The sequence below is a fragment of the Mucor velutinosus genome (genome assembly GCF_035048745.1).
Source record: "Mucor velutinosus strain NIH1002 chromosome Unknown tig00001563, whole genome shotgun sequence".
Classification (NCBI taxonomy): domain Eukaryota; kingdom Fungi; phylum Mucoromycota; class Mucoromycetes; order Mucorales; family Mucoraceae; genus Mucor; species Mucor velutinosus.
In genome coordinates this window covers 465,642-493,158 of record NW_027041904.1, presented here as the reverse complement: position 1 = coordinate 493,158, position 27,517 = coordinate 465,642, and the positions used below count along the sequence as shown (strand labels likewise).

General features: G+C 40.3%; 10 protein-coding genes across 10 annotated transcripts; 6 read left to right on the top strand and 4 right to left on the bottom strand.

Moving 5' to 3' along the window:
- Nucleotides 1-856: 856 nt before the first annotated feature.
- MMT2_2 (mitochondrial metal transporter) lies at nucleotides 857-3,423 on the bottom strand (the record flags this gene model as incomplete). Its single annotated transcript, XM_064828000.1, has 2 exons — nucleotides 857-2,934; nucleotides 2,991-3,423. The coding sequence occupies 2 exons, from the start codon at nucleotides 3,421-3,423 to the stop codon at nucleotides 857-859; spliced, it is 2,511 nt and encodes an 836-aa protein (XP_064685202.1).
- A 368-nt stretch (nucleotides 3,424-3,791) lies between these two features.
- Nucleotides 3,792-4,493, top strand: ATC70_008753 (uncharacterized protein; the record flags this gene model as incomplete). The annotated part of the gene is made up of 1 exon (XM_064827999.1): nucleotides 3,792-4,493. The coding sequence occupies one exon, from the start codon at nucleotides 3,792-3,794 to the stop codon at nucleotides 4,491-4,493; it is 702 nt and encodes a 233-aa protein (XP_064685201.1).
- Nucleotides 4,494-5,984: 1,491 nt separating this feature from the next.
- DAP1_2 (Dihydrodipicolinate synthase) lies at nucleotides 5,985-8,551 on the bottom strand (the record flags this gene model as incomplete). Its single annotated transcript, XM_064827998.1, has 2 exons — nucleotides 5,985-8,062; nucleotides 8,119-8,551. The coding sequence occupies 2 exons, from the start codon at nucleotides 8,549-8,551 to the stop codon at nucleotides 5,985-5,987; spliced, it is 2,511 nt and encodes an 836-aa protein (XP_064685200.1).
- A 368-nt stretch (nucleotides 8,552-8,919) lies between these two features.
- On the top strand, nucleotides 8,920-9,621 carry ATC70_008751 (uncharacterized protein; the record flags this gene model as incomplete). The annotated part of the gene is made up of 1 exon (XM_064827997.1): nucleotides 8,920-9,621. The coding sequence occupies one exon, from the start codon at nucleotides 8,920-8,922 to the stop codon at nucleotides 9,619-9,621; it is 702 nt and encodes a 233-aa protein (XP_064685199.1).
- A 1,903-nt stretch (nucleotides 9,622-11,524) lies between these two features.
- Nucleotides 11,525-12,546, bottom strand: ATC70_008750 (uncharacterized protein; the record flags this gene model as incomplete). The annotated part of the gene is made up of 3 exons (XM_064827996.1): nucleotides 11,525-11,652; nucleotides 11,701-11,875; nucleotides 11,938-12,546. 3 exons carry the CDS (start codon nucleotides 12,544-12,546, stop codon nucleotides 11,525-11,527), a joined length of 912 nt encoding a protein of 303 aa, XP_064685198.1.
- Nucleotides 12,547-15,410: 2,864 nt separating this feature from the next.
- ATC70_008749 (uncharacterized protein) lies at nucleotides 15,411-16,769 on the top strand (the record flags this gene model as incomplete). The annotated part of the gene is made up of 1 exon (XM_064827995.1): nucleotides 15,411-16,769. One exon carries the CDS (start codon nucleotides 15,411-15,413, stop codon nucleotides 16,767-16,769), a length of 1,359 nt encoding a protein of 452 aa, XP_064685197.1.
- A 283-nt stretch (nucleotides 16,770-17,052) lies between these two features.
- Nucleotides 17,053-18,851, top strand: ATC70_008748 (uncharacterized protein; the record flags this gene model as incomplete). The annotated part of the gene is made up of 5 exons (XM_064827994.1): nucleotides 17,053-17,295; nucleotides 17,347-17,883; nucleotides 17,940-18,023; nucleotides 18,086-18,193; nucleotides 18,255-18,851. The coding sequence occupies 5 exons, from the start codon at nucleotides 17,053-17,055 to the stop codon at nucleotides 18,849-18,851; spliced, it is 1,569 nt and encodes a 522-aa protein (XP_064685196.1).
- Nucleotides 18,852-19,499: 648 nt separating this feature from the next.
- ATC70_008747 (uncharacterized protein) lies at nucleotides 19,500-21,526 on the top strand (the record flags this gene model as incomplete). The annotated part of the gene is made up of 8 exons (XM_064827993.1): nucleotides 19,500-19,521; nucleotides 19,586-20,302; nucleotides 20,360-20,409; nucleotides 20,468-20,537; nucleotides 20,588-20,704; nucleotides 20,763-21,186; nucleotides 21,255-21,428; nucleotides 21,496-21,526. 8 exons carry the CDS (start codon nucleotides 19,500-19,502, stop codon nucleotides 21,524-21,526), a joined length of 1,605 nt encoding a protein of 534 aa, XP_064685195.1.
- A 2,264-nt stretch (nucleotides 21,527-23,790) lies between these two features.
- On the top strand, nucleotides 23,791-25,756 carry ATC70_008746 (uncharacterized protein; the record flags this gene model as incomplete). Its single annotated transcript, XM_064827992.1, has 5 exons — nucleotides 23,791-23,870; nucleotides 23,938-24,505; nucleotides 24,566-24,749; nucleotides 24,815-25,222; nucleotides 25,278-25,756. 5 exons carry the CDS (start codon nucleotides 23,791-23,793, stop codon nucleotides 25,754-25,756), a joined length of 1,719 nt encoding a protein of 572 aa, XP_064685194.1.
- Nucleotides 25,757-25,862: 106 nt separating this feature from the next.
- On the bottom strand, nucleotides 25,863-27,115 carry ATC70_008745 (uncharacterized protein; the record flags this gene model as incomplete). Its single annotated transcript, XM_064827991.1, has 6 exons — nucleotides 25,863-26,000; nucleotides 26,063-26,274; nucleotides 26,348-26,774; nucleotides 26,842-26,929; nucleotides 26,988-27,029; nucleotides 27,090-27,115. The coding sequence occupies 6 exons, from the start codon at nucleotides 27,113-27,115 to the stop codon at nucleotides 25,863-25,865; spliced, it is 933 nt and encodes a 310-aa protein (XP_064685193.1).
- Between the last annotated feature and the right edge of the window lie 402 nt (nucleotides 27,116-27,517).

Genomic DNA, 27,517 nt, shown 5'->3' with positions numbered 1-27,517 from the left:
GTAGCGAAGCAAAGGCGAAAAAACCATGACCACTAAGCATCTAACCCAATACTTGGTAATATTAATCTTAATGAGGGTTTTACCGTAGCGAAGCGAAGTTGCAAGACCATAGTGTTCAAACAGCAAATTCGGATTTCATCTCCATTATTAATAAGCTTACCAACAACATAATGCAACAAAATTTGCATGAATTAGCTTTACCAAAATCGGTATGTCTCATATTCGAATTAAAATTGCACAGGCCACAGAACTGCCCTTCCAGAAGATTTCAGCTACCAACACTGTGACTAAAAAAGATTCAAATTTATCTGAATATATTAGAATTTGACCAATTTTTTCTGAAATATCCTAAAAATGTCTTAATCACTCTGAATTTGTCCAAATCCCTTTGGAAATATTCAGATAAATTCATGCAGATGAAAATTAATAAATTAAGCTTAGAGAAATTTGGAGAAATTTAGAAAAATTTAGATATTATTCAGCGATTTTTTTTACCACGAAACGATCTTCATCAGAAAAGCGAGTAGTCATCGCTACGCCATTTTTATTTCTTATTTGTCAACTGCTTCAGATTCTTTCTTGTAAGGGAGTCGTGCTCCATTTTTTATTTAGAGGTCTCTGAATGTCATAATAGGATAGGAAGAAGAAAGAAAGAAGATATATTATTACAGAGCAACAATAGAAAGGAAACAATATTAACTAGTTATTATTATTAGGAATGAATTTTCAGCTTTGCATGCGACCGGGCAAAAGAATGAGCATTAAGATATAGAACAGTGGGATGGCTAGTAATTTGGAAGGATGTACAAACATCAGTTTGAGAGAAAGGTGACCATGATGTTGGCGTATATTTATTTTATGCAAAGTCAAATATAGAATCATCATTGTATACTTTCAAACCAATTCTTTTCATATCAGGCCAAACAAAGAAGAGCTTCCCAGATATGGCAGACTTCAGAATTGCAACTGAAGACAAAATATCATCGACAGCTATTATATCCAGATCCCATGCACCATTGGAAGTATCCGAGTTGGCATTGTCAAGGAAACATTCAGGGATGCCGGACGTTGATACCGTTACGTTCTGATAGACTTGGCAAACGGCTAGAGCATGTGTTGCACCAGAGAAGTTGTGCTCAAAGATGAGCAACACCTTTACCAGCAATGGTAGCGAACTGCGGCGAGCACAATTGACCAGGGCATGGTCTGACAGCTTCTTCTTTCTACTTGGTGGATCGAAAGTAGAGTCGATCGTGATGTTGTTGCCAAGTCGTAGTGAGGTAGCGCACTTGATCTGCGGATTGACACGAGCAGTGTTGTAATGTTTGCACAACATAGAAGCAATAGACGGTGACAGCTTGATGTCGCCCATATTCAATGATTTCGAGAAGGTGATGGCAGTATCCGTCGAATTGTCAAATGCAATTGTCCTTCTTTTTTCATAGCTGTTACATGCAATATCCAGCATGATATTTTCCGCTTGTTTTGCAACTTGACTACAGCCATGGATCCTCTTCTTGATCATTTGGATCCTTCTCTCCAAAACACGGCAACTGTACTGAGGCATGGGGCCTATCTTTCGAATCACCATCGTGATATGCTCCAAATAATGTTCGCTGGTTGGAAAGAATTTTGCTGAGATGTGAAGACGAAGAAATTGGTGCCACTTGGTTATTAGTTCCTCCAATTTTTGTATCTCGCTCTCAGATATATCCTGCTGCAAGCATACTGAGCAAATCAGAGATATTGTACGTAGGGCTTCCTTGGCAGCTTCAGAGACAGTAGGATCCAAATGGCATAAATCAACGTGGTCGATAAGAACTGTGGGCACAAAGTACTTCAGGAACACCAACCAATCTACTCCTCGAGCTGTCCCTCCCTTGCTGAAGACATCCATGAAATTGCCTTCGAAGATCAAAGGTGATGTGCTTGCAAGTTGGTTCAAGCAAATGCTAATCTTCTCTATTTGTCGCGGCTTCAAGCGAAGAATCGATTCCTTGTCCGTAAACATTTTCTTGATTCTTGGTCCCATGTTTTGTCCAAACAAATGAAATTCATCCAAGCCCACAAACGTTGGATCAATGAATGATGGCAGGTTTCGAAACAAAGAAGGCCTCTCGATACCAAGTTCTGGTGCACTGGATTTGTATTCTTCAATTGTTAGCAATCGTAGTGGTCGATCTTCATCATTAGCTGCTAGTTGAAAAGAAATAACACCATTTTTGCTGATGCCAATGATCGTACAAAAACGGCAGCCTTGAAGCGACGTATGGGATGCGAGGAAATTGAGTTCGCTGACGCTGGGGATATCACCAAAGGATCCCATGAGGTGGACTTTGAGCGAGATATTTGTTGAGTTGTTTCTCTGCACTTGTAGTCCATCACGAGCCAATTTTTCCAATTCGCTGACAAGGTATTGAAGGTAACTGTCTAATCTCTTGGTGTTTGGGATAATGGCGAAATCAATCAGGAACTCCATTTTGTATCTATAGGCAGAAGGAAGGTTCAAGATTTGTAGCATGACCAAGTTCAACTTTGCACCGCCTTTTTTGTGTGATTGGAATCCATCTACGTACAGGGACAGGCCAATGTCGTATCTATTGTTGAATAGATGCTTGTTGTTCACTAAATTTTGCATTATATCGCCCTTGAACCTTGCTCTGATGGATGAATTCTCGTCATCAAGCACTCTGATAAAGTTTGGATTTTCGAACAACGTGGCAAGTTGTGGACCGATTGGCAGCATCTTGATGGTTCTTCTGGGGCTACCATCAATATCGAATCTCTTTTCAAAGCACACTGGACATTCGTCCCCATCCTCTGGTTGAAAGGCATAGCAATACCTGATGCACACATCGACTGTATAAGGTGCAAAAGAAGTTGCCCTTTTCCTAGCAGAGCTGGCCTTGAATGTTGAGACTATAGGCGTTGCAACTTATCATAGTAGATGTTAGCGCTTTGAAACAACCAACTTTGTTATGGTTACTTACAAGGATACGTTTGGTTGTGCCATTGAACAAGTCTTCGGATGCTTGAGTTTGTCAAGTTTTCTTCCCTGAAGATCTTGTGGATCTCAGTATTTTTAGCATCCAGTGGTGGTAATGCCTCGCAACTGTCAGACATCTGATTGTCACTATAGTTAGCGCCGAGTCCATCAGAGTCTCCAAAGTCATATCCGCCATCGCTACCAGGTTCACCATCGCTACCAGGTTCACCATCGCTGTTTTCTTGCTGACTATTTCTTTCAGTGTAAGGTCCAGCCTGAGTATCATGTTCAGTTCTTGCTTTCTTTCTTTGATACTGATTAGTCTCCAGGTTGTGCAAGTCTACAGTTGTTGTGTCATTTGAAGAGTGCCAAAGTTTATGCTGTTTTTCATGTCTATTGCGAATTCTTCGGCAACACTGGGCACAAAAAAATGGCATCGTAAATAATATTAGAAATAAAGGTTAAACACAAATCTGTCTGGATTGTCTTTTATGCTCCTTATATTGCATGCGTTTCAATCATACAGATTGAAACGCATGCAATATTGAACATAGAATACACTTTGATTGGTATTGAATAGCCATGTGAATATCTATAGTGAAATCTAATAGTTCACATTGCATGCGTTTCAATCTGCATGATTGAAACATCAATGTCTGTGATAGCGGGTGCTATTAATTATTGGAAACATTACTAGACCAGTTTTTCTCTGTCTTTCATAGATTGTTACGCATTTATCGCAATTGATACAACCATCTCAAAGCACTGCTCTATTTTACACTTTACACTAATCACTTATTCAAAAATGGATCAAGCACAACAACTATTCTTACAAAGATTGGAGAACATTGAACAGGAGTTGTCTAATCTTAGCAAACAGGTCAAGGAATGTAATGACAACCAGACCGAAGTAAAAGATATGCTGCAGCATATTGTTCAACAATCTACCTCTTCGAGCACGGCCAATGTTGCGAGACTAGATGGAGTGATATGCCGTCCAAGCAAAGCAGATAGCAAACATCTGGAGGAGCTTTCTGTTGAGCTATGCATCAACGTCCTTGAGGAGCATCGATTAGGTGGGGAAAACCTTGATGGCAAGAAGGTCTGGGAGCTTGTCAAAGATGCAGCATACAACCAGGCAAAGAAAGCTGATAGACAGTTCCCAAATATCACTTTTAGCAAGCTGGACAACAGGTTTCAAGCCTTGTTAATCAAGACCGTCATAGACGATGTAGCCAAAAAGGGCGTTGACATCTCTGGGTTCTTCAAAGATTGGTTGCCGCAGTTTGCTGTCTCCAAATCATTGTCTGGCATAATCGATTACAAATACAATGCCAGGCCAAGCAATGACACCGCAACTTACCAAACCCAATTCGATGAAGATGATCTGGTATTTTCTGAGGGATCCCAAGCGCAATCCGAAGAAGATTCTGTCGACGATGACGAAAATTCGATTGTAGACAAGATCAATTTTCATGTTTCTCGAAATACTGGATCACAAAAGTAAATGCTGCATAGAGAAAAGTACTCTTTGATACTAATCGTAATATTATAGAAGAATCAGCACGCAACATATGCCTCTAGTAGAACAAGTAATTAAGTTTTCATAGATATAGCGCAGTAACTCACATTTCTTTTCCATTTTATAATGTGCACTATCATTATTATAGCCAATGCAGCCATCTCCAGTATCAAAAAATGTATCTGCATCAAACAAATCAAAGGCAAAGGAATATGAAAAGCACAGAAGATATTCATCACCAGAAACGCAAGATTTGCAAAGACAGTAAGTTTCTCATCATCACCTGGAGTTAGCCATTTTATGCTGATATTCTCTCTATCTCTTAAATTGTAGAAACATAAAGGTAATCGTAAGGCATTGATATCATAGATGGAGCTACTTATCTTTGTGTATTAGGGACCCAACAATAAGAGAGTGCGCAAGTCGTAAGGAATTCTGATCTCTATGCTTATTCTGATTAGGCTACGCTTTGTTGTTACTGCCCGTAATGTAATATCATCATGTTTCTCTGTAGTAGTAGCGCAATTATTATATGTCAAGAAATAAACAATAGTTTCTATTATAATAGCACTAAATGCTATTATATTTCTGATTTATTTTTTTATGAATATTTTGCAAACCACCCTAAACTACATGAATTTTTCTGAATTTTCCAGAATGAATTTCTCTGAATTTTTCTGAATTAAGTGAGCACTTTTCCGAATTTCTAAGAATGCCATTCAGAAAAATTTCGACAAATTTTTCGTAAAGTGGCAGTTTTCCGAAAAATGGATTCAGAAATATTCAGCAATATTCAGATCTTTTTTAGTCACAGTGCAAAGATGTGATTCATGCCGCGTAAATAAAAGCTATAAAAAAAGCAAAACATAACCAAATTTGACAGCTTTCAAGCCTTCATACACTGTGACTAAAAAAGATTCAAATTTATCTGAATATATTAGAATTTGACCAATTTTTTCTGAAATATCCTAAAAATGTCTTAATCACTATGAATTTGTCCAAATCCCTTTGGAAATATTCAGATAAATTCATGCAGATGAAAATTAATAAATTAAGCTTAGAGAAATTTGGAGAAATTTAGAAAAATTTAGATATTATTCAGCGATTTTTTTTACCACGAAACGATCTTCATCAGAAAAGCGAGTAGTCATCGCTACGCCATTTTTATTTCTTATTTGTCAACTGCTTCAGATTCTTTCTTGTAAGGGAGTCGTGCTCCATTTTTTATTTAGAGGTCTCTGAATGTCATAATAGGATAGGAAGAAGAAAGAAAGAAGATATATTATTACAGAGCAACAATAGAAAGGAAACAATATTAACTAGTTATTATTATTAGGAATGAATTTTCAGCTTTGCATGCGACCGGGCAAAAGAACGAGCATTAAGATATAGAACAGTGGGATGGCTAGTAATTTGGAAGGATGTACAAACATCAGTTTGAGAGAAAGGTGACCATGATGTTGGCGTATATTTATTTTATGCAAAGTCAAATATAGAATCATCATTGTATACTTTCAAACCAATTCTTTTCATATCAGGCCAAACAAAGAAGAGCTTCCCAGATATGGCAGACTTCAGAATTGCAACTGAAGACAAAATATCATCGACAGCTATTATATCCAGATCCCATGCACCATTGGAAGTATCCGAGTTGGCATTGTCAAGGAAACATTCAGGGATGCCGGACGTTGATACCGTTACGTTCTGATAGACTTGGCAAACGGCTAGAGCATGTGTTGCACCAGAGAAGTTGTGCTCAAAGATGAGCAACACCTTTACCAGCAATGGTAGCGAACTGCGGCGAGCACAATTGACCAGGGCATGGTCTGACAGCTTCTTCTTTCTACTTGGTGGATCGAAAGTAGAGTCGATCGTGATGTTGTTGCCAAGTCGTAGTGAGGTAGCGCACTTGATCTGCGGATTGACACGAGCAGTGTTGTAATGTTTGCACAACATAGAAGCAATAGACGGTGACAGCTTGATGTCGCCCATATTCAATGATTTCGAGAAGGTGATGGCAGTATCCGTCGAATTGTCAAATGCAATTGTCCTTCTTTTTTCATAGCTGTTACATGCAATATCCAGCATGATATTTTCCGCTTGTTTTGCAACTTGACTACAGCCATGGATCCTCTTCTTGATCATTTGGATCCTTCTCTCCAAAACACGGCAACTGTACTGAGGCATGGGGCCTATCTTTCGAATCACCATCGTGATATGCTCCAAATAATGTTCACTGATTGGAAAGAATTTTGCTGAGATGTGAAGACGAAGAAATTGGTGCCACTTGGTTATTAGTTCCTCCAACTTTTGTATCTCGCTCTCAGATATATCCTGCTGCAAGCATACTGAGCAAATCAGAGATATTGTACGTAGGGCTTCCTTGGCAGCTTCAGAGACAGTAGGATCCAAATGGCATAAATCAACGTGGTCGATAAGAACTGTGGGCACAAAGTACTTCAGGAACACCAACCAATCTACTCCTCGAGCTGTCCCTCCCTTGCTGAAGACATCCATGAAATTGCCTTCGAAGATCAAAGGTGATGTGCTTGCAAGTTGGTTCAAGCAAATGCTAATCTTCTCTATTTGTCGCGGCTTCAAGCGAAGAATCGATTCCTTGTCCGTAAACATTTTCTTGATTCTTGGTCCCATGTTTTGTCCAAACAAATGAAATTCATCCAAGCCCACAAACGTTGGATCAATGAATGATGGCAGGTTTCGAAACAAAGAAGGCCTCTCGATACCAAGTTCTGGTGCACTGGATTTGTATTCTTCAATTGTTAGCAATCGTAGTGGTCGATCTTCATCATTAGCTGCTAGTTGAAAAGAAATAACACCATTTTTGCTGATGCCAATGATCGTACAAAAACGGCAGCCTTGAAGCGACGTATGGGATGCGAGGAAATTGAGTTCGCTGACGCTGGGGATATCACCAAAGGATCCCATGAGGTGGACTTTGAGCGAGATATTTGTTGAGTTGTTTCTCTGCACTTGTAGTCCATCACGAGCCAATTTTTCCAATTCGCTGACAAGGTATTGAAGGTAACTGTCTAATCTCTTGGTGTTTGGGATAATGGCGAAATCAATCAGGAACTCCATTTTGTATCTATAGGCAGAAGGAAGGTTCAAGATTTGTAGCATGACCAAGTTCAACTTTGCACCGCCTTTTTTGTGTGATTGGAATCCATCTACGTACAGGGACAGGCCAATGTCGTATCTATTGTTGAATAGATGCTTGTTGTTCACTAAATTTTGCATTATATCGCCCTTGAACCTTGCTCTGATGGATGAATTCTCGTCATCAAGCACTCTGATAAAGTTTGGATTTTCGAACAACGTGGCAAGTTGTGGACCGATTGGCAGCATCTTGATGGTTCTTCTGGGGCTACCATCAATATCGAATCTCTTTTCAAAGCACACTGGACATTCGTCCCCATCCTCTGGTTGAAAGGCATAGCAATACCTGATGCACACATCGACTGTATAAGGTGCAAAAGAAGTTGCCCTTTTCCTAGCAGAGCTGGCCTTGAATGTTGAGACTATAGGCGTTGCAACTTATCATAGTAGATGTTAGCGCTTTGAAACAACCAACTTTGTTATGGTTACTTACAAGGATACGTTTGGTTGTGCCATTGAACAAGTCTTCGGATGCTTGAGTTTGTCAAGTTTTCTTCCCTGAAGATCTTGTGGATCTCAGTATTTTTAGCATCCAGTGGTGGTAATGCCTCGCAACTGTCAGACATCTGATTGTCACTATAGTTAGCGCCGAGTCCATCAGAGTCTCCAAAGTCATATCCGCCATCGCTACCAGGTTCACCATCGCTACCAGGTTCACCATCGCTGTTTTCTTGCTGACTATTTCTTTCAGTGTAAGGTCCAGCCTGAGTATCATGTTCAGTTCTTGCTTTCTTTCTTTGATACTGATTAGTCTCCAGGTTGTGCAAGTCTACAGTTGTTGTGTCATTTGAAGAGTGCCAAAGTTTATGCTGTTTTTCATGTCTATTGCGAATTCTTCGGCAACACTGGGCACAAAAAAATGGCATCGTAAATAATATTAGAAATAAAGGTTAAACACAAATCTGTCTGGATTGTCTTTTATGCTCCTTATATTGCATGCGTTTCAATCATACAGATTGAAACGCATGCAATATTGAACATAGAATACACTTTGATTGGTATTGAATAGCCATGTGAATATCTATAGTGAAATCTAATAGTTCACATTGCATGCGTTTCAATCTGCATGATTGAAACATCAATGTCTGTGATAGCGGGTGCTATTAATTATTGGAAACATTACTAGACCAGTTTTTCTCTGTCTTTCATAGATTGTTACGCATTTATCGCAATTGATACAACCATCTCAAAGCACTGCTCTATTTTACACTTTACACTAATCACTTATTCAAAAATGGATCAAGCACAACAACTATTCTTACAAAGATTGGAGAACATTGAACAGGAGTTGTCCAATCTTAGCAAACAGGTCAAGGAATGTAATGACAACCAGACCGAAGTAAAAGCTATGCTGCAGCATATTGTTCAACAATCTACCTCTTCGAGCACGGCCAATGTTGCGAGACTAGATGGAGTGATATGCCGTCCAAGCAAAGCAGATAGCAAACATCTGGAGGAGCTTTCTGTTGAGCTATGCATCAACGTCCTTGAAGAGCATCGATTAGGTGGGGAAAACCTTGATGGCAAGAAGGTCTGGGAGCTTGTCAAAGATGCAGCATACAACCAGGCAAAGAAAGCTGATAGACAGTTCCCAAATATCACTTTTAGCAAGCTGGACAACAGATTTCAAGCCTTGTTAATCAAGACCGTCATAGACGATGTAGCCAAAAAGGGCGTTGACATCTCTGGGTTCTTCAAAGATTGGTTGCCGCAGTTTGCTGTCTCCAAATCATTGTCTGGCATAATCGATTACAAATACAATGCCAGGCCAAGCAATGACACCGCAACTTACCAAACCCAATTCGATGAAGATGATCTGGTATTTTCTGAGGGATCCCAAGCGCAATCCGAAGAAGATTCTGTCGACGATGACGAAAATTCGATTGTAGACAAGATCAATTTTCATGTTTCTCGAAATACTGGATCACAAAAGTAAATGCTGCATAGAGAAAAGTACTCTTTGATACTAATCGTAATATTATAGAAGAATCAGCACGCAACATATGCCTCTAGTAGAACAAGTAATTAAGTTTTCATAGATATAGCGCAGTAACTCACATTTCTTTTCCATTTTATAATGTGCACTATCACTATAGCCAATGCAGCCATCTCCAGTATCAAAAAATGTATCTGCATCAAACAAATCAAAGGCAAAGGAATATGAAAAGCACAGAAGATATTCATCACCAGAAACGCAAGATTTGCAAAGACAGTAAGTTTCTCATCATCACCTGGAGTTAGCCATTTTATGCTGATATTCTCTCTATCTCTTAAATTGTAGAAACATAAAGGTAATCGTAAGGCATTGATATCATAGATGGAGCTACTTATCTTTGTGTATTAGGGACCCAACAATAAGAGAGTGCGCAAGTCGTAAGGAATTCTGATCTCTATGCTTATTCTGATTAGGCTACGCTTTGTTGTTACTGCCCGTAATGTAATATCATCATGTTTCTCTGTAGTAGTAGCGCAATTATTATATGTCAAGAAATAAACAATGGTTTCTATTATAATAGCACTAAATGCTATTATATTTCTGATTTATTTTTTTATGAATATTTTGCAAACCACCCTAAACTACATGAATTTTTCTGAATTTTCCAGAATGAATTTCTCTGAATTTTTCTGAATTAAGTGAGCACTTTTCCGAATTTCTAAGAATGCCATTCAGAAAAATTTCGACAAATTTTTCGTAAAGTGGCAGTTTTCCGAAAAATGGATTCAGAAATATTCAGCAATATTCAGATCTTTTTTAGTCACAGTGATATCTTGACATGTAGACCTTTTTGAGCCACTGGAATGACGCCAAACAATTGTACTTGAGTAGTAGTAACTTCTTGACACATTTACTCAACTTTTTGGGGACAAAAAAAACATTGCTAAAAATCGATCAAAAAGCATGAGGTGCCCCTCATGCTTTTCATCGAAAATCAAACGATCGCGTTTTTCACCTTGAAAATGAAGACTTTTACTATGGTATATATTAAATCAAAATGCTTCTCTCAATTCAAAGCAACTTCTGAAACCACTTTTATGAAGTCTTACTATGCAAAATTTTGACATTTTGGCCAAAACCCTTATTTCATATTTTCTAAAATTGCTCAAGAATTTCAATCAAAACATCTATCTTACTTGGCACCATTGGAAGCGCTTTGAAAAGTACTCCAAGAATGTATTAGGAAGCATCAGATGATAATCACAGTACATATAGTCGAATATAGCAAAACAGATTAAAGAAGTCGACAAAAGACGAAATTTGTCCAATCTTGAACAAAAAGGATAAGCTGAGTTTGAATGAATTTTGGCGGCGGCGGCAGACGACGCTGCTGCTGGCTGGAGCAAATGTCTTTCTGATGCTGACAATGATGATGATGATGATAATGTTAAATCCTGAAGAAACAAGCAAGCGCATTAAGATCGGGATTTTCAGTGGCGTCAAAATAGGTTAGTTGCACATCAAGAACAAGTAAACACAAAGCAAGCATATTCACATCCAATCTACTGTAGCTATGTTTGCCTTGGATGCCACTCTCGAAGCTCAAATTTGGCGTCGCATATGGCTTGAAGGACTGAGCTGGGAATATGATGTTTTTCATTCCATTACCATCACTATTTCACCTCTAAACCATACATCTACTGTTCAAATCAGTTTCTCCCATCTGAGTGACCTCTAAATGTATGAACTTTCTGGTTCTAGGCTGGTAGAAGTCAAGAGATTCGTCAATACCCACAAAAGACTCCACTTGAAAGCATCATCCCTAGATTGAATCCATTTAGATGGTATACAAAAATTGAGTAGCTTTATTTTTTTGATGTGAATCAAATACACTCTCATTCCACTAGGCAATGAAGGGGAACATGGAGGTTCTGTTGCGAGGATAGTCCTTGAACTCCTTCTTGTAGTTCTTGTGCTTCTTGACAGCCCAAATGTACATTTGGCCGGTGGCAACAATGTTGAAAAGAAAAGCTACATTGCGTATTAGTATCATTCCTTTATTAGACTCAATCCACTTACCACTCCAGCTAGTTGTGAGGAAGCATACAACAGTCCAGGCAAGGAATTCAAAAAAGTAGTTGGGACAAGAGACGAGATCAAAACCATAGCCATAAGGAATGGCACGAACACGGGTTCCAGGAGGACGCAAATTACGAAGAGTAATATGAGTAATCAAATTGGAGAGTTCAGCCCACTATATCATTTATCCATTAGCATCCATGCTCTCATAAAACACACACACACACAGCTACTTACAGCCCACACAGCGATAGAACCATAAATCCACACATCGTTACGAACAGCAGCAGCTCTACCTTGAGCAAACCAAGGACCGTAGACCCAGAAGGCCAAATTAGCACCAGACAACAACCAGTAATGAGCAGAGTTCTTGAATACGTTACGGAAAGGCATGGTACCATGAGAGAAACGGTGCACAAAGACAGTTTCCAACTCACGCTTAAAGAAATGAGCCATGACCATGTAATAGGTAACAGTTTGCATTGGTGAATGCGTGAAAGAGGAGCCATAGATGAGCTTTGACAAGTAGTAAAAGATGGGATGAATAAGGATAGGACCAGCATATTCAATCATAAACACAGTACGCCATCCAATTTGGGCACCGAGGTCCTTGAAATAAACGCTGGTTTGCTCATTGATACCTTGCTCTTCCAAAGTCTTGTCGAGGTCCAACACCTTTTTATCCTCGGTTGTTAAACGTTGACGATCAGGATAGTATTTGGGAAATTTGGCAGCCAAAGCCTTGTTGACATCGGATGTTTTGATTGTGTTGGCTGTACCTGCAAGCTCCAAAGTTACTGGAAACTTGGTAGACTTTGGGTTGCGTGAAACAACGGTGAGTTTCATGATGCTTCTGATATAAAGTAACAAGATGCGAAACGCCAAACTTTGGTTTTATAGTAAATTTTTTTGGGCGGCTTTTTGTAATATTGGGGCAAGTGTATCAGCCAATGGGCTTCCAATATGGTGGTCTTTCATGTTGAGATACAAGACAGGATCATATAAGAGCAGAGTAAATGGCAGTGCCAAACATCTCCAATGAATTCAGCAGAGATGCGCTAATCCAGCCGCTGCTTTTTGGTTGAGGTTTCATGCAAGAGCATTAGCTCATCTATCGCCCTTGTTTCAATTGATATCATCTATTTTCGTTTGCAAATCATGTGAAAGTAGTTGAGCTTCTCAACAAGTGTTCAAACCCCGTGTACCTGAATAACAAGATCTAAGTTTGCGATCCAATGTTGGTTACACTCTACCATCGCAATAGCTTTAGCGATTGATTTATACAAGTTCTTGTGCTGATTTTATACAGCCTTGGTATTTCAAGGAACTTTATTTTAATCCTCAGAGATCCTTCAAATGTTACATGAATGCAAGCCATCTCCAAAGATACATACTAGTAGCAATCATATAAATCTATGGTCCATAGACACTTTCAAAGCCTCGAAAAGGAAAGTTGATCTTACAAGTATTTTGTGGGACTGGTGTGATTAAATATAAGATTTCAAAGAAAAATAGCAAAGCTAAAGGTAGTACTATGTAATTCGCCACCTATTTTCCATTGGCTTCGAAAGTATTACCTTCATGGTTGGAAGGGCATTGGGTTTGCTAGCTGGCCCCACCCGGCAAAACTAGTCTAAACCTAGATTGTTAATCTGCTCCAGATTGGTCAAAACTCACAAACTTTCGACTTGATCGAACTATTTTGCCAGATTCGACTGTATAAAATATGATAATCATCCTCTGCTTCTTTAAGCTGTCTTGGAGTACTTTTCAAGGCGCATCCAATGGTACAATGTAAGTTATACGTTTTGAATAAACTTATTGAGCTATTTAGGAAAATATGAAAAGAGGTTTCTGGCCAAAAAATCGAGATTTTTCATATCAAGGTCACCCAAAGATGATTTCAGGGTTTACACTAGATCGATAGAAACATTTTGAATTAATATATGCCATAGTAAAAGTCTTCAATTTTGAGGTGAAAAACGCGATCATTTGATTTTCGATGAAAAGCATGAGGGGTACCTCATGCTGTTTGGTCGATTTTTGTCCATTTTTTTTTAGTCCCCAAAAAGTTGAGCAAAGGTGTTAGAAAGTAGCTGCCCGATGAGAGCAACTGTTTGATGCTATTCTGACGATCTAAAACGGCCTTGAACGCGAGAAAATACAGCCCAAAGGCAACCATGTTTTGCTGTATTAGGCACATTGTTGACTAAAAAGAGATAATATCTGTATACTATTTGCCGGTATATGAAGACTCTACGAGTATACAAATGTGGAACATCACATAAGAATCAGATTCACTGATAATATGAAGGGGTTTCATGTGTGAGTGGTGGGTCAAAACGAAAGTAGCAGTATTTTGAAAAGATACGCAAGGGCAATCGGTAGTGCGAGCAGCCGCTGTGCAGGCTGGCTCTCACCGAAGCAAAGGAAAGATAGAGAGCCATTCAAAATACAAACTTACTCGCATTACTTCCTAATGGTTTCACTGAAGAAATTCTTGATCTACCTAAACTATAGCATTCAGGTATTGAATGAGTGCTGCTACTCTAGACATTGGGTCGATTCTATTGTGGTACCGTAATGCCGTGTATCTGTTTGTACACACCAGGCGAATTCACGGTCATTACATATCCTGCGCTTTTCTAGAGCACTTTTACAGGGCTCAAAGCGAAAAGAAACCGAGTCAGCTTACTCAAACAGTGAAAGCAACTCAAATTTAAACATAGCCGCTGTCATTTGCCAAGACACTAGAGTATAATAGGGTTTAACCATTGTGGTGGAGATTACCTTAAAGTTTAAGACCATGATATGAATTTCTTAGGTCCCAAACATTATTATCAAGATTTACATCAAGGCTCGGCGTTCTCCTATCCTATCATGGTCATGCAAGAAGAAAAGTGGTGCGCTATCGAATCAAGGGAACAAGCAACATCTAAGGTTAGGACAATGGCAAAGCCTGGCAATTAAACAACATACAGATTGAAAAAGATGTAATCATTTGTCTTGTTAGGTTGTACCATGATATCAGCGATTTCATTAAAAAACCTGAGAACAGTGAAATGACAGCATTCGTCGTCGTTGTACATAGGGCTATGATGTCGTTTGTTACACAGATTCTGAATACGATCTTTTCATTTGTATAAAAGTGATTCGCAATTATGGGTCTTTTATGCTGTTTTGGTAATTAAACTGATAATCAATTTTTATGTACTCATGAGCTTATTTCCTGTCGCCTTGTGTTTGTGTATAATTATGATCATGGCCAGCATCATGATTGAATGTTGGATATAAACAGACATTGCACAATGAATCATTTCATGGGAGCTTGAATCAGCCAACAATTCCTTGTTGATTTCCAACAATTCTTGCTTTAAATACATGTGACATTGAGCACTGACAGAGTCCACAACTACTAGAATGCGGTTCCTTGTTCATCTCATCGCCTGCATGCCTTTTCCCATCACAGATTCCCATTCAATGGAATATTTCCATAATTACATCATGATGATGACGGGATTTCATTATTTTAAGGCTATTTTACTCGTTATGGGAGATCAGGAAATGTAAAAAAAAAAAAAAAAAAAGACTATAAATTCCCTGATGAGTTTGGTTAGTGCTCATCTTTTTTCTCTTTTCATATTTGAACCTTCATACTTATATCTGAAATCCCCCCCCCCCCTTTTTTTTAACACATATAAACAATTGAAATGTTTGCCAATTTGATTGGTAAATTCCGTCGATCCGATAGGCATGAGAAACAAGACGAAGAAAACAATCTCAACCAAAGCAGCAGTGCCTCACCACCAATTGCATCCGATAGAAATGCCCCGCTTACTGTGCCTGGAGACAGAGCAGCTGGCCGTCAAAATAATCAACTCACACCGCAAAATTCAACAGATGCTTCTGCTGTATCAGCACCCACCACATCAGAGCCGATCAAGGAAGAAGACCTTCGATTCTATCAGGGCGGTGTGCGTCAAAAACACAAGCGATTTGTAAAGTGGATTGGAAGAATTGGTTTCATTGCAAAAGGCATTGTTTACGGTTGTATTGGTGTATTGACCATTACCAATGTCAGCGGTGCCTGGACTCCCAACGGTAGCGAAGGCAACGAATCGCCTCAAGGTGCCTTTTTGCTGCTGGGTGGTATTCCGTCCGTTGGCCGATCCATCCTCATTGTGATGGCTGTCGGCTTGGTGTTGTACATTACCTGGCGCATGTGGGAAGCCATCACTGGTCAAGGAAGTGATGCCAGCTTTGGAAAAAAGAAGAACTTTTTCAGATATCGATTATCGCCATTTGTCAGTGGTCTTGTTTATACAGCTTATGCTTATTATGTCATTCAGATGATCTTTCAAACCTCAGAAGAGCAGCAACATGCTGCATCTAGTTCTACATTTCCTGCTTCTTGGACAAAATCAACACTGGGCAAAGCGGGTATTGGTATTCTAGGTGTCGCCTTCTTGATTGCATTTGCAACACAAATTATCAATGCTGTTACAGGCAATTTCATCAAAGATCTCAAGACAAGCGAGCCAGGCACCAACAAGTATCTGGCTTTCAGTTTGCATATGTTGGGCCGTATAGGCTTTGGTGGAAGAGCAGCTCTCTTTGGCACCATGTCTGGCTTCTTTTGGGACTCTCTGGCCCAAGCAAATGAATCTGGAGACAAGAACATGGTGGCTGCTGCTATAGGCAAGCTCGCCAACTCGGGTGGTGGCCGCTTCTTCATGGTGATTCTGGGTGTTAGTCTGGTGATCTATGCCTTGTTTGCTGTCCTAAATGCTTATTTCAAGTACTTCCCTACGCCGCCTCCCACTCGTCATGAATATTACACGCATGATGTGGTGGACCCAGACGAAAGCACTGCTTCTTCGTCCTCTGTCTCATCCAACTCGGATGCTGCGCAAGCCATTAGCTCTGAGATCGTTGCACACAAGGACGAGAATGCACTCTCCACGGCTACTGAGGTGAAGGACGCCTACGAAACAAAATCGCCCTGGTACGCTAGATTCATGAGAAGTCATTCAAAAACGACAAGAGAGGTTGATCCCGAAAAGCAATAATTCACCTGTATACTCTATCTATATAACTAATTGTAATCTAATACCTTCTACCATGTATAATATACCCTTTATGTGTAATAAACCCTTTCTGTTGGCACCTCTCCATATTGCAATCTAGACTTGGTGCTGCTGCTGCAGTGAGAGTGTATAAATAGTCTAATTGATTGGTGAAACAGTGATATTACAAGAAGTCTCGGCTGGTGAGGAGCGGGGCAATTCACTTGATATGGCCCCCGCACATTAGCTTCCTCCTTCTTTCTCTTCTTTTCAAATTCAAGTTACTATGGAACACAATGAACAGTTGGTCCATGACCATGCCGTCTTTATCAACTCGACAGTCAACTCAGTGTATGAGCTTATTGTTGCTATTCCTGGCTCTCATCTAGCCATCAACTATCTGAAAAACGCCTATCAAAATGATCCCTTCCGTATCGCTTTAGAACTCTTTCTCGTCTTTTTCGCTCTCAAGTATATGCTTTCCAAGAAATACAAGCCCAATGATAACAATGTTCAGCTCACAGTCAAGGTATGATAGAGTGAAAGTGCTATCAAACATGATATGAACATCTTTTGATAGGAAGTGGATGACCTTGTTGAAGAATGGCAACCCGAACCTTTAGCTCCCAAGCTCTCCTCTTACGATCGTTTCAATCTTGAAAAAGTACCTTTGATTGTAGGTGCTCAATCTGCCAAGACCAAGGTGGTTGGCCACACCAAGCCCTTGATGAACTTGGCTACTACCAATTACTTGAATTTAGTTGCTTCGGAACAGATCCGCCAAAAGGCAGTAGAGACATTGAGAAACTACGGTGTTGGTTCTTGTGGTCCTCCCGGTTTCTACGGCACTATTGACGTGCACATGGAGTTGGAGCGTGATATCTCTCGCTTTATTGGTACCGATGATGCCATCATCTATGCTCAAGGCTTCTCTACTATCTCTTCTGTGATTCCTGCTTTTGCCAAGCGTGGTGATTATTTGGTCGTTGATGAAGGTGTCAGTTTTGCTGTTCAAAAGGGCGTTCAAATCTCTCGATCCATTGTCAAGACCTTCAAGCACAATGATATGGAGGATTTGGAACGAGTATTGAACGATATCAACACGGAGCACACTGTGGTAAGTGTACCGCAACTTGATTGCACATAGTCTGATTCACTCACACATTGCTATAGCATAGAAAACGCTTGACTCGTCGCTTTATTGTCACTGAAGGTCTCTTTGCTAATCACGGTGACATTGCTCCCTTGGATAAATTGGTAATCCATAATGACATTGTTACACTTAATAGGGAAAAACTAAATGTCTAGTGGTTGATTAGGTTGAATTGAAGAAGAAGTTCAAGTACCGTCTTATTCTGGATGAATCTCAATCCATTGGTGTTCTAGGCCGTAAAGGTGCTGGCTTGACAGACTTGTTCAATATTGATGTAAGTGTGCTTGTGCACTGTAGAGGGAAGAGACCGCGATTGTTAAATACCACTTGAATAGGCCAAAGAAATCGACATGATCACTGGTCAATTGTCCAATGCCATCTGCGGCTCTGGAGGGTTCTGTGCTGGTAGCATTGAAGTCATTGACCATCAACGTCTATCTGGTCTTGCCTACTGTTTTTCTGCTTCTATGCCTGCCATGCTTGCTGTTTCTGCATCCGAGGCATTCCGTATTCTTGAGCAACAACCCACCTTGTTGAAAGAGTTGGCTGAGCGTATTTTGTCTTTCCGTCAAGTATTGAGCCACAAATCATTGGAACCTTTCGTCTACCTTGAATCCTCCAACTTGAACTCTCCCTCTCCCTTCTTCCATATCAGAGCTCAAAAAGCATACCTTGATGCTCACACCCAAGACAGTGAAGACAAAGTTTCTCGTGAGGCTGAGGAACGCTTATTGCAAGACGTAGTTGATGAGTGTGCTTATCAAGGCGTCTTGGTTACACGTGCCAAGTATGTGTACGATCAAGAGTTGCGTTGCCCTGCTCCAAGCATTAGAATCAGTGTCACCATTGGTCTTACCAAGAAGGAGAATGACAAGGCTGCCAATATTGTCAAGTCTGCTATTGTCAAGGTATTTAGCAAATGGAGAAAGTGATTCTCTTTGCATTTTTCTTTTTAACTATTTAATACTACTACCATTACTACCATCTAATATCTTTCTTTTAAAACAATAAACACTAATTCTAATCACAAAGCCTGGTGCTTGATCAATGATGAAAAGCACTGTTGCTGTTGTTTCAGTAAGAATACAGCATGTGAATAATCTCTTCTTGAAGCTCTATGTAAGACACATCTAATTGACATCAAACATCTACAACAAGCATATCTTGTAGGGATACATCATAAAAGCTGTGCAAACTTCGTTTATAAATGCTTTTATCAATTAGACATCCTCAAAAAGAGTATCAAAAGGTAATTATTAGACCCAATTTGGTGATTTCTTTTGAGATGGCATCCCGCAAGAATAGAACATGTCATTACAAAATCCTTCAAATATGAAATCTGCATGCTCCATCAGAAAATCTAGCTGTCGACTACTACCATCGCTTGAACAGGTTGAGCAATCTTCCAGCCTGTTGGTAATCAGCCTGTGTGTAATACAACATTTAGATCTACTGAGGTACGTCACATTGGAGGAGCACCGTGCTGCAATAGAAAATGATCAAGTCCCTTATTTTAACCTTTTTACTTTTCTTCACCACCTGAATAATTTAGCTTACGTATATAGTCACCTTTGTATAAAATGTCCATGAAAAAGTTGCAAGGTAAGCAGGAAAGAGCCTAAAAGACTACCTACCAAACAAGCTATGGTCTAACATGTCCCTGTAGTCGAGATAGACAGACTGTTGAAGAAAGTGAGCGAGGGCGTAGAAACCTTTGAGAACATCTTTGACAAGATCAATTATACCAACAACGCCAACCAAAAGGAAAAATACGAGCAAGATTTGAAGAAGGAAATCAAAAAGCTGCAGCGACTTCGAGACCAAATCAAAACATGGCTATCATCCAACGACATTAAAGACAAACGTGCTCTTCTAGACAACAGAAAACTGATCGAAGCTCAAATGGAGCGATTCAAGCAGATTGAAAAGGAGATGAAGACAAAGGCCTACTCCAAGGAAGGTTTGTTGCAGAAGGAACGTTTGGATCCCAAGGACAAGGAGAAAGCAGATGCTTGCGAGTTTGTCACTAATGCTGTGGACGAGCTGTCAAGACAGATTGAGCATGAGGAATTCGAAATCGAACAACTGGAGGGCTCGAAGCGTGGCAATAAGAAATCAGACCACCAGCGTGTGGAGCGTGTGCTTGAAATGGAGCACTTGAACGAAAGAAGAAAATTTCACATCAACAGACTGGAGCTCATTTTGAGATTATTAGAGAATGATCACCTGGAGCCTGAGCGTGTCAATGATTTCAAGGATGCGATTCAGTATTATGTCGAGTGCAACCAGGAGCCGGATTTCGAGGAAGATGAAGGGTTGTATGACGAGTTGGATCTGGAAAAGGAGGAGGAATTGTACGCAATCCGAACAGACGAATTTCATAGTGAGTAGCGCAAGTGAAAGATGGTAGCAGGACAACCGTAGCTGATGTATGATGCAGATAAATCTGACTCTGAAGCAGAGGATGAAGGGGGTGATGGAAATGATCATGTAAGTGAGCACACGAACATAGGCTGCGGAACAGTCAACTGATTCAAGCCGATTTCAGGATCATTTTTCCTCGCTATCCACGCCGGTGCATAGCCCTAAAAAGTCTTCTAAATCAAGCCCTAAATCATGTAAGCTTCTGCCCTCTGTTATTGGATCAGTGATTGATGTTTGCTCATAGTACAAGGTGAGGTGGAGTCAAGTACCGCGAAAACAACAAGCAGAGATGCATCTTCTACGACATTCTCCTCTAACAACGCTCAAAGCATGTCACCCTCCACCAAATCATCGGACAAAGGTAACGTAGCAACCCATCTTGTCTCATCAAAGGCCATTGAACGAACTCGACTGCTTAGTGTCTGCTTGGAACGAACCACCCAAGATTGCTGATCAATCGAAATCGCCGTCATCCTCCATTACGTCTGACAAACGAGCTCTTATATCCAGCCCATATTCCGCAACAACATCCAGTACGAGCGAAAAGGACCTCAAATTGCCCGCATCACTCACTGATTTAGCACCATCGTTTGAGCTGATTAGAAACAAGAGCAAAGCTGATCTCCACTACACAAATCAGATGCTGGATGCTAGTTTTCAGCATGTGCCTGATTTGATTGACTCGGAACGACCAAAAGTATACCAACCTCGCAATCCATTCAGCAACCCCAGCTATTACCCACAACAACCGCTCATTATATTCGATAACCCAGCTCTTTACGAGAAGTTTGACATGAATACACTTTTTTACATTTTTTACTATCAACAAGGCACATATCAACAGTAAGTAATGGTGGCAGAGGGAGTAGAAGCTAGAAAAAGAGATGCTAAACAATTCTCTCGCTTGTTAGATATCTGGCAGCGAAAGAATTAAAGAAACAATCTTGGAGATTCCACAAAAAATATTTGACATGGTTCCAGCGACATGAAGAGCCAAAAATCATCACCGAGGATTATGAACAAGGAACCTACATCTATTTTGATTACGAAGGTGCTTGGTGTCAGCGAAAGAAAACAGAGTTTAGGTAATTGGAGTGATTTTGATCTAAAAAGAGAGAGAGTGTGTGTGTGCTAATATAAAGCATGTTGCAGATTTGAATATCGTTACCTGGAAGAAGCTTGAGGATATTAAGGATGAATAAAGCTTTTATAACTGGTGGTCGACAAAAAGTACCGTATGCACACCTTGATGACAGATACTATGAGTTGTATTGTAAGCCATTTTGAGGGGGGGATGGGGTGGAGGAGAAACGCATGATTTTCGCAAAGTTTTCTTTGGTCCTCGAACAAAAGCGCTAGCAAGTAACTACTAGTCAAGGGCAACTGCTTGATGCTTTTTCGATAGCCCAAATAGACCTAATCACTAAGAACCACGACTCAGATGCGCTATATTTTGCCTGATTTTGAACACAGAGAGGAATTGCAACCATAATGTCTACATGTATATAACTCTCTCTCTCTCTCTCTTGGTAATGCAGACATGGAGCATTGCAGTAGAACCTTATCATCAATAGCAATAGGAGAACCTTTTATGCGGAATGCTGTAAAAGTGTTTCCAGTTTCTGAAAGGCGTGTTATTGATTACGGTCGTTGCGATTAGTTATTTGCGTTTTTGGGCATTTAAGTACTAATAATAATAACGAGTAAAAGTAGATATGCTATATAAGTACGTGACTAAAAATTGAGACGAAGCACGCTCTAGTTGCGTCTAAGAAATACTTCAAGTGCGAGTGCTTGATAAGGAGTACTTTTGCTGGATCGATTTGTAAAAACGCGTAAAGGTTGTACATCTTGGCTTCATTCAAAGGAACTCTAATGGTGTGTCCAAGTATTGCTCTCTCCACAGAGTCGCTCCAAGTTCCACATACCAGTCTACACTCTACTAAATCGGCGAGCTTGTCGAAATTGTTGAATATTATAACTTAATAAATTTATAGTCCCTAGACACTTTCAAAGCCTCACAAAGGAAAGAAGTTGATCTAACAAGTATGTTGATAGACTGCCATTATTAAATAGCAAGGCTAGCGATAGGGTTATGTAATGTGCCACCTACTTTCCATACGCTTCAAAAAAAAGCATCTATTACTGTATTGCCTTCATGGCTAGAGGGGCATTGAATTTGCCAGCTGGCCCCACTAGCCGCCAAAATTAATTTCGATTCCGACTTTAGTATACTCTGGATTGGCCAAATTTTGATACTTTTCGACTCAATTGAACTATTTTGCCAGATTCGATTATATAAAATATGATGATCATCCTCTGCTTCTTTAAGCTGCCTTGGAGTACTTTTCAAGGCGCATCCAATGGTACAAAGTAAGGCATATGTTTTGAATAATCTTTTTGAGCAATTTATAAAAATATGAAAAGAGGTTTCTGGCCAAAAAATCGAGATTTTCCATATCAAGGTCACCCAAAGATGATTTCAGGGTTTACGTTAGATCGATAGAAACATTTTGAATTAATATATGCCATAGTAAAAGTCTTCAGTTTTGAGGTGAAAAACGCGATCATTTGATTTTCGCTGAAAAGCATGAGGGGTACCTCATGCTTTTTGGTCGATTTTTGGCCACGATTTTCTGGTCCCCAAAAAGTTGAACAAAGGTGACAGAAAGTAAATGCTAGATGAGAGGAACTGTTTGGCGTTGTTCCAGCAGTCTAAAACGATTTTTAACGCGAGAAAACACAGCTTAAATGCATCCAAATTGTGCTGCGTTTAGCACGCTTTTGGAGATTAGGAAGTAATGCAAGTATGCTGCCTGCATGTATATGACATATTTCCATGTATACAGACGCGAAGCGTCGCAGAAAGCCAGACGCACAATTACAGGTCATCTATAGAGGCCATAACATGCGTGTTCGATGTTAAAAAATGGAATGTTAGTCTATAGTAATGTTTGTTATGTTTAGAAACCCAAATTGGAACAATGTAATAGATTGAAGTTTAGCTTTCATTCTTCATCCAGATAACGGGATATGTCAAAATTCCCGCAAATGGCAATAAACAGAAACTCGCAAAACATTTCGAATACTACATCATTTGGGGTATGCGGCATTTGTTCTCATACCAATGAGGTGGCATTCACAAGTATGGTATCGAAACGAATGATCGTTCATAATCCAATGAGGGAGGTTTTCTTTCATATTAGCTTTTGAAATAGAAACACATGAAGCTTCTTATATGTATATTAGCTGTGCTGTTGGTACAAGAAACGGTAGCATGGGGTTATCGAGGAGGGAAGCAGGATACCACTCCAGCCAGGCACCATAAGCACCCCAAGCACCATCGGCATCATCATCATCGTCCGCAAACATGCAGTCCAATAACAAAGCCGTCAGCAACGACACCAATCTATGAAAGCGAGCCCGAGACTTTAGAGATAGTTGCTAATGATCCACTTTTTCCAAACAACATTGGAGGAAAGCTCACTGATCCAGGCGCTACCTGCAGTAACCTTTTATCAACTCAAGTGGTAAATTCTACCGCATTTAAAAGCGGCATCACCTTGACTCATACTATTGTTCACAATTTGCTAGATTCAATGCAGTCTTTTTTGGCAACTTTATCACCTCTGAAGCGCAAGATATCTTTGGCCTACTTGCTGTCGGAGGCGATTTCAATGCACATGCTTGCACTGTCAATACGCAGCATGGCGCAGACTGCTCGGATGTAGTCAATCGTTTCGATGGCTATGGCTTAATTGTGGGTAGAGAAGACCCTAACTTCAAGTACAGCGACGTACATGTACATGGCGCTGTCTTTTTACCAGACGCCAGCGAGCGGATGGATGTGGAGGAACTGGATAATGCGTGCTCTGTATACAATGACAGAGGCACTGGCCTTATGAACTTTACTCAGGTCCAACTGAGTTCTGTTGCTATCTCTCAACAGTTCTCTTTGCTGCCGCCTACGCTGCATCTCAGCGCCGATGGTACCTTGACAAGAGTTGGCACAAACACATATGATTATGATGTTATCACGTTTGGCTCATGTGGCAGTTGCAGTTATGGCGAAACTTTCTCGTCTCCAGACGCCATTCACTACGGTATAGGAGACTGGAATGGCCCTATGGGCATGTCCTGGCCTTCTCGCCTGATAATCAATGTAAGATGGTTAAGTCGTGTGCAAAGACACTTATCTAACCATTCTTTGTGGTTCTCATAGATAGCCGTCCTTGGAGGCACGACAATAGCCGTGCAAGGAAACCAGCCAAGTTTAGGAATGAACGTCTGCAACACTGTCCTAAACTTCTACCCTTCGGATAACGTGGGATCCTATGCGTCAGGAACATTTCAACTGGACAGAGCCACGGGTGGACAACTGGGAGGTTTTATACTTTTGCCAGAAGGTAATTCGCTTTTATGAGAGCCTCAACATATTACAATGCCTGTTGTTTACATACTATATTATCAGGTGGTATTATTGATGAAAACCATGGTGAATTCGCTGGACAGATTGTAGCAAACAATTATCGCTGGATTTGCAATGGCATTGATATACATGATTACCAAGCAATTGGGGGCAACTGTCGCACGACAGATGTGTGCTTACCTGTCTTTATAGACGACACTGTTGATAATAGGCCCATCAAGATAGACCCTCCCTCCCTTGCCCACAATAGCGACTACAATCCTAATGTATTGTGTAGCAATACCAATAATGGAAATGTCCATAGCTCTGAATCCAGTTCAGAGAGTAACAGCAGTTCAGAGAGTAGCAACAATAGTTCAGAAAGCAGCAGCGAGAGTAGTAGCACCGCAAACCCCCTATTAAGCAGCAATGATCAAACCCCTACATCTACATACTGCCCAACAGAAACCAGTAAGCTATGTCACCTGCGTATATTTATACCTGTAAGACTAACGCCTATTTTCAGGTACTGAATGCCATGTGCATCAACATCATGTAACAAGAACGCAATACCAATGCGAGCAAGGGTTTTATCATGATGAAGAGGTGCTCGTATGCGAAGATGACGGTCATCATCACCACCGAAAAGATGACTACGTTGGCGATGATGATGATAACTTTGAAGATGATCCAGAATTCGGATTATATAACCTTTATGAATTCGATGAAGAATGCGATGTTGATCACGGTGTTGTTAATGATGACGATCAAGGCGACTACAGATATTACCAATACATGAGCAAAACACACTATTCTGATGATGAAGAAGACGAAGATGATGATGACGAAGAAGAAGACGAAGATGAAGATGATAATGAAGAAAACGAAGATGATGATGAAGAAGACGAAGATGATGATGAAGAAGACGAAGACGAAGATGAAGACGAATACGAATACGAATACGAAGAAGACGAGGAAGACGATAAAGACGATGATACCTACTAAATACCATTAGACAGAACAAATGGTAATATATCAAATAAAACTATTTTTTTTTCATCATGAGAACTCTCTGTATACAAATCAATTTTACTGCTGCAAACTACATAATTTATTCAAAGTCTTCATCAAAAACAGGAACTCCCCATGCAGGCTTCACGAAACGCTTGGTGGTGGTTTTGGAAATGTCATTGATGGCCTTGATCTCCTCCTCGGTCAAGTCGACAGTTTCAATATTGGCAGCAATACGCTATATTAGCAGACAGATTAGTTGATGCCTTTTTTAATTAATTTATATCATGCGTAACCTACCTCAGGGTTCACACTCTTGGGCAATACGCTAGTCCTAGTGATACCCCAAGAAATCAAAATTTGAGGAATGGATTTTCCATGAGCCTCAGCAATCTTGGCAAGTGTTTGATCTTGAAGCAGAGTGGATTGACTTGAGCCCAAAGGAGAGTAAGCAGAGCAATGGATGCCCTTGGAAGCGCAGAACTCAACCAGCTTGGTTTGAGGCAAGTAAGCTTTTGTATGGATACACAAGGATTAGCACATGCATTTAGCCCCATCATTGCAATCAACAAAAGCTGTACTTACGATGAAGTTCGACTTGATTCACAGCAGGAACGACCTTGGCTGTCTTCAAGAGACGCTCAAGGTTGGGGATAGCAAAGTTGGCGACACCAATGTTCTTGACTTTGCCAGTGTCCAATAACTTTTCCATAGCACCCCAAGTGAGCTCGAATTTACCATCCAATTCCTCATCAATATCACGGCTACCATCAGGCTTGAGTGGTACCAATTGACCGGTAGCAGGGTTCATGGCAACAGGCCAGTGCATCATGTAAAGATCAATGTACTCGATATCCAACTTGGCAAGAGAATCCTCAAAGGCCTTGGGGACGTGAGAGGGACGAGCATGAATAGTAGCCAGCTTGGTGGTAACAAAGATGTCGCTACGCTTCAATCCACTTTCCTTGAGCCCATCACGAATACCTCTACCCACTTCAGCTTCATTACCATACTAGATACATAGATGTAGGTCAGCATGATGTGTATCTAAACGCGCGCAATGCATTTCATCCTATTACCATCATGGCAGTGTCAATGTGACGGTAGCCATCAGCAATAGCAGCCTTGACAGCTCTATAAACAGTGTCGTTTTCTTCGCCTGATTGCCTAACGCAACAGGTTAGCTACGCATGTATATGGCTGCTAGTTACAAGGCTTCACTTACCATGTTCCCAAACCAACAGCGGGAATCTTGTTACCATTGTTTCTATCAAACGAGATTAATCAACTGCATTCATGCATATATCAGATGTAGCTATCAACGTACAATGTAAACGTCTTTTGGCAGACCATGTTATAGTAGATAGATAGATGTCTTAATGAATAAGTACAAGGAGGAGAAGAAAAGAAAAAAGGTATCATCTCGAGAGTTGCATTTTTATAGCCCCAAGGCAAGATTTATGCGATTAAACTCAATTCCAGTAAGACTTCAAGCACGGAAGGTTTATATTCTCCGTGTTGGTTTGTAATTCTACATTAATCCGAAAGGGTTCAGCGCTCTCCTGGTGCTAGCTTTCGCGTTGTACTATGACTTTTGTTTTAAAATGTGTGCTAAAGAATCAGGTGAATCCAGCTTTGGAGCCTCGAATCAGATTACCTAATGATGGCATTTTGGTGGCGATACACATCCCGGTGCGAAATGAGGAGTAATCTTTTTCCCCTTTGTTCCTTTATCAAATAGCAGCCATCAGCTAG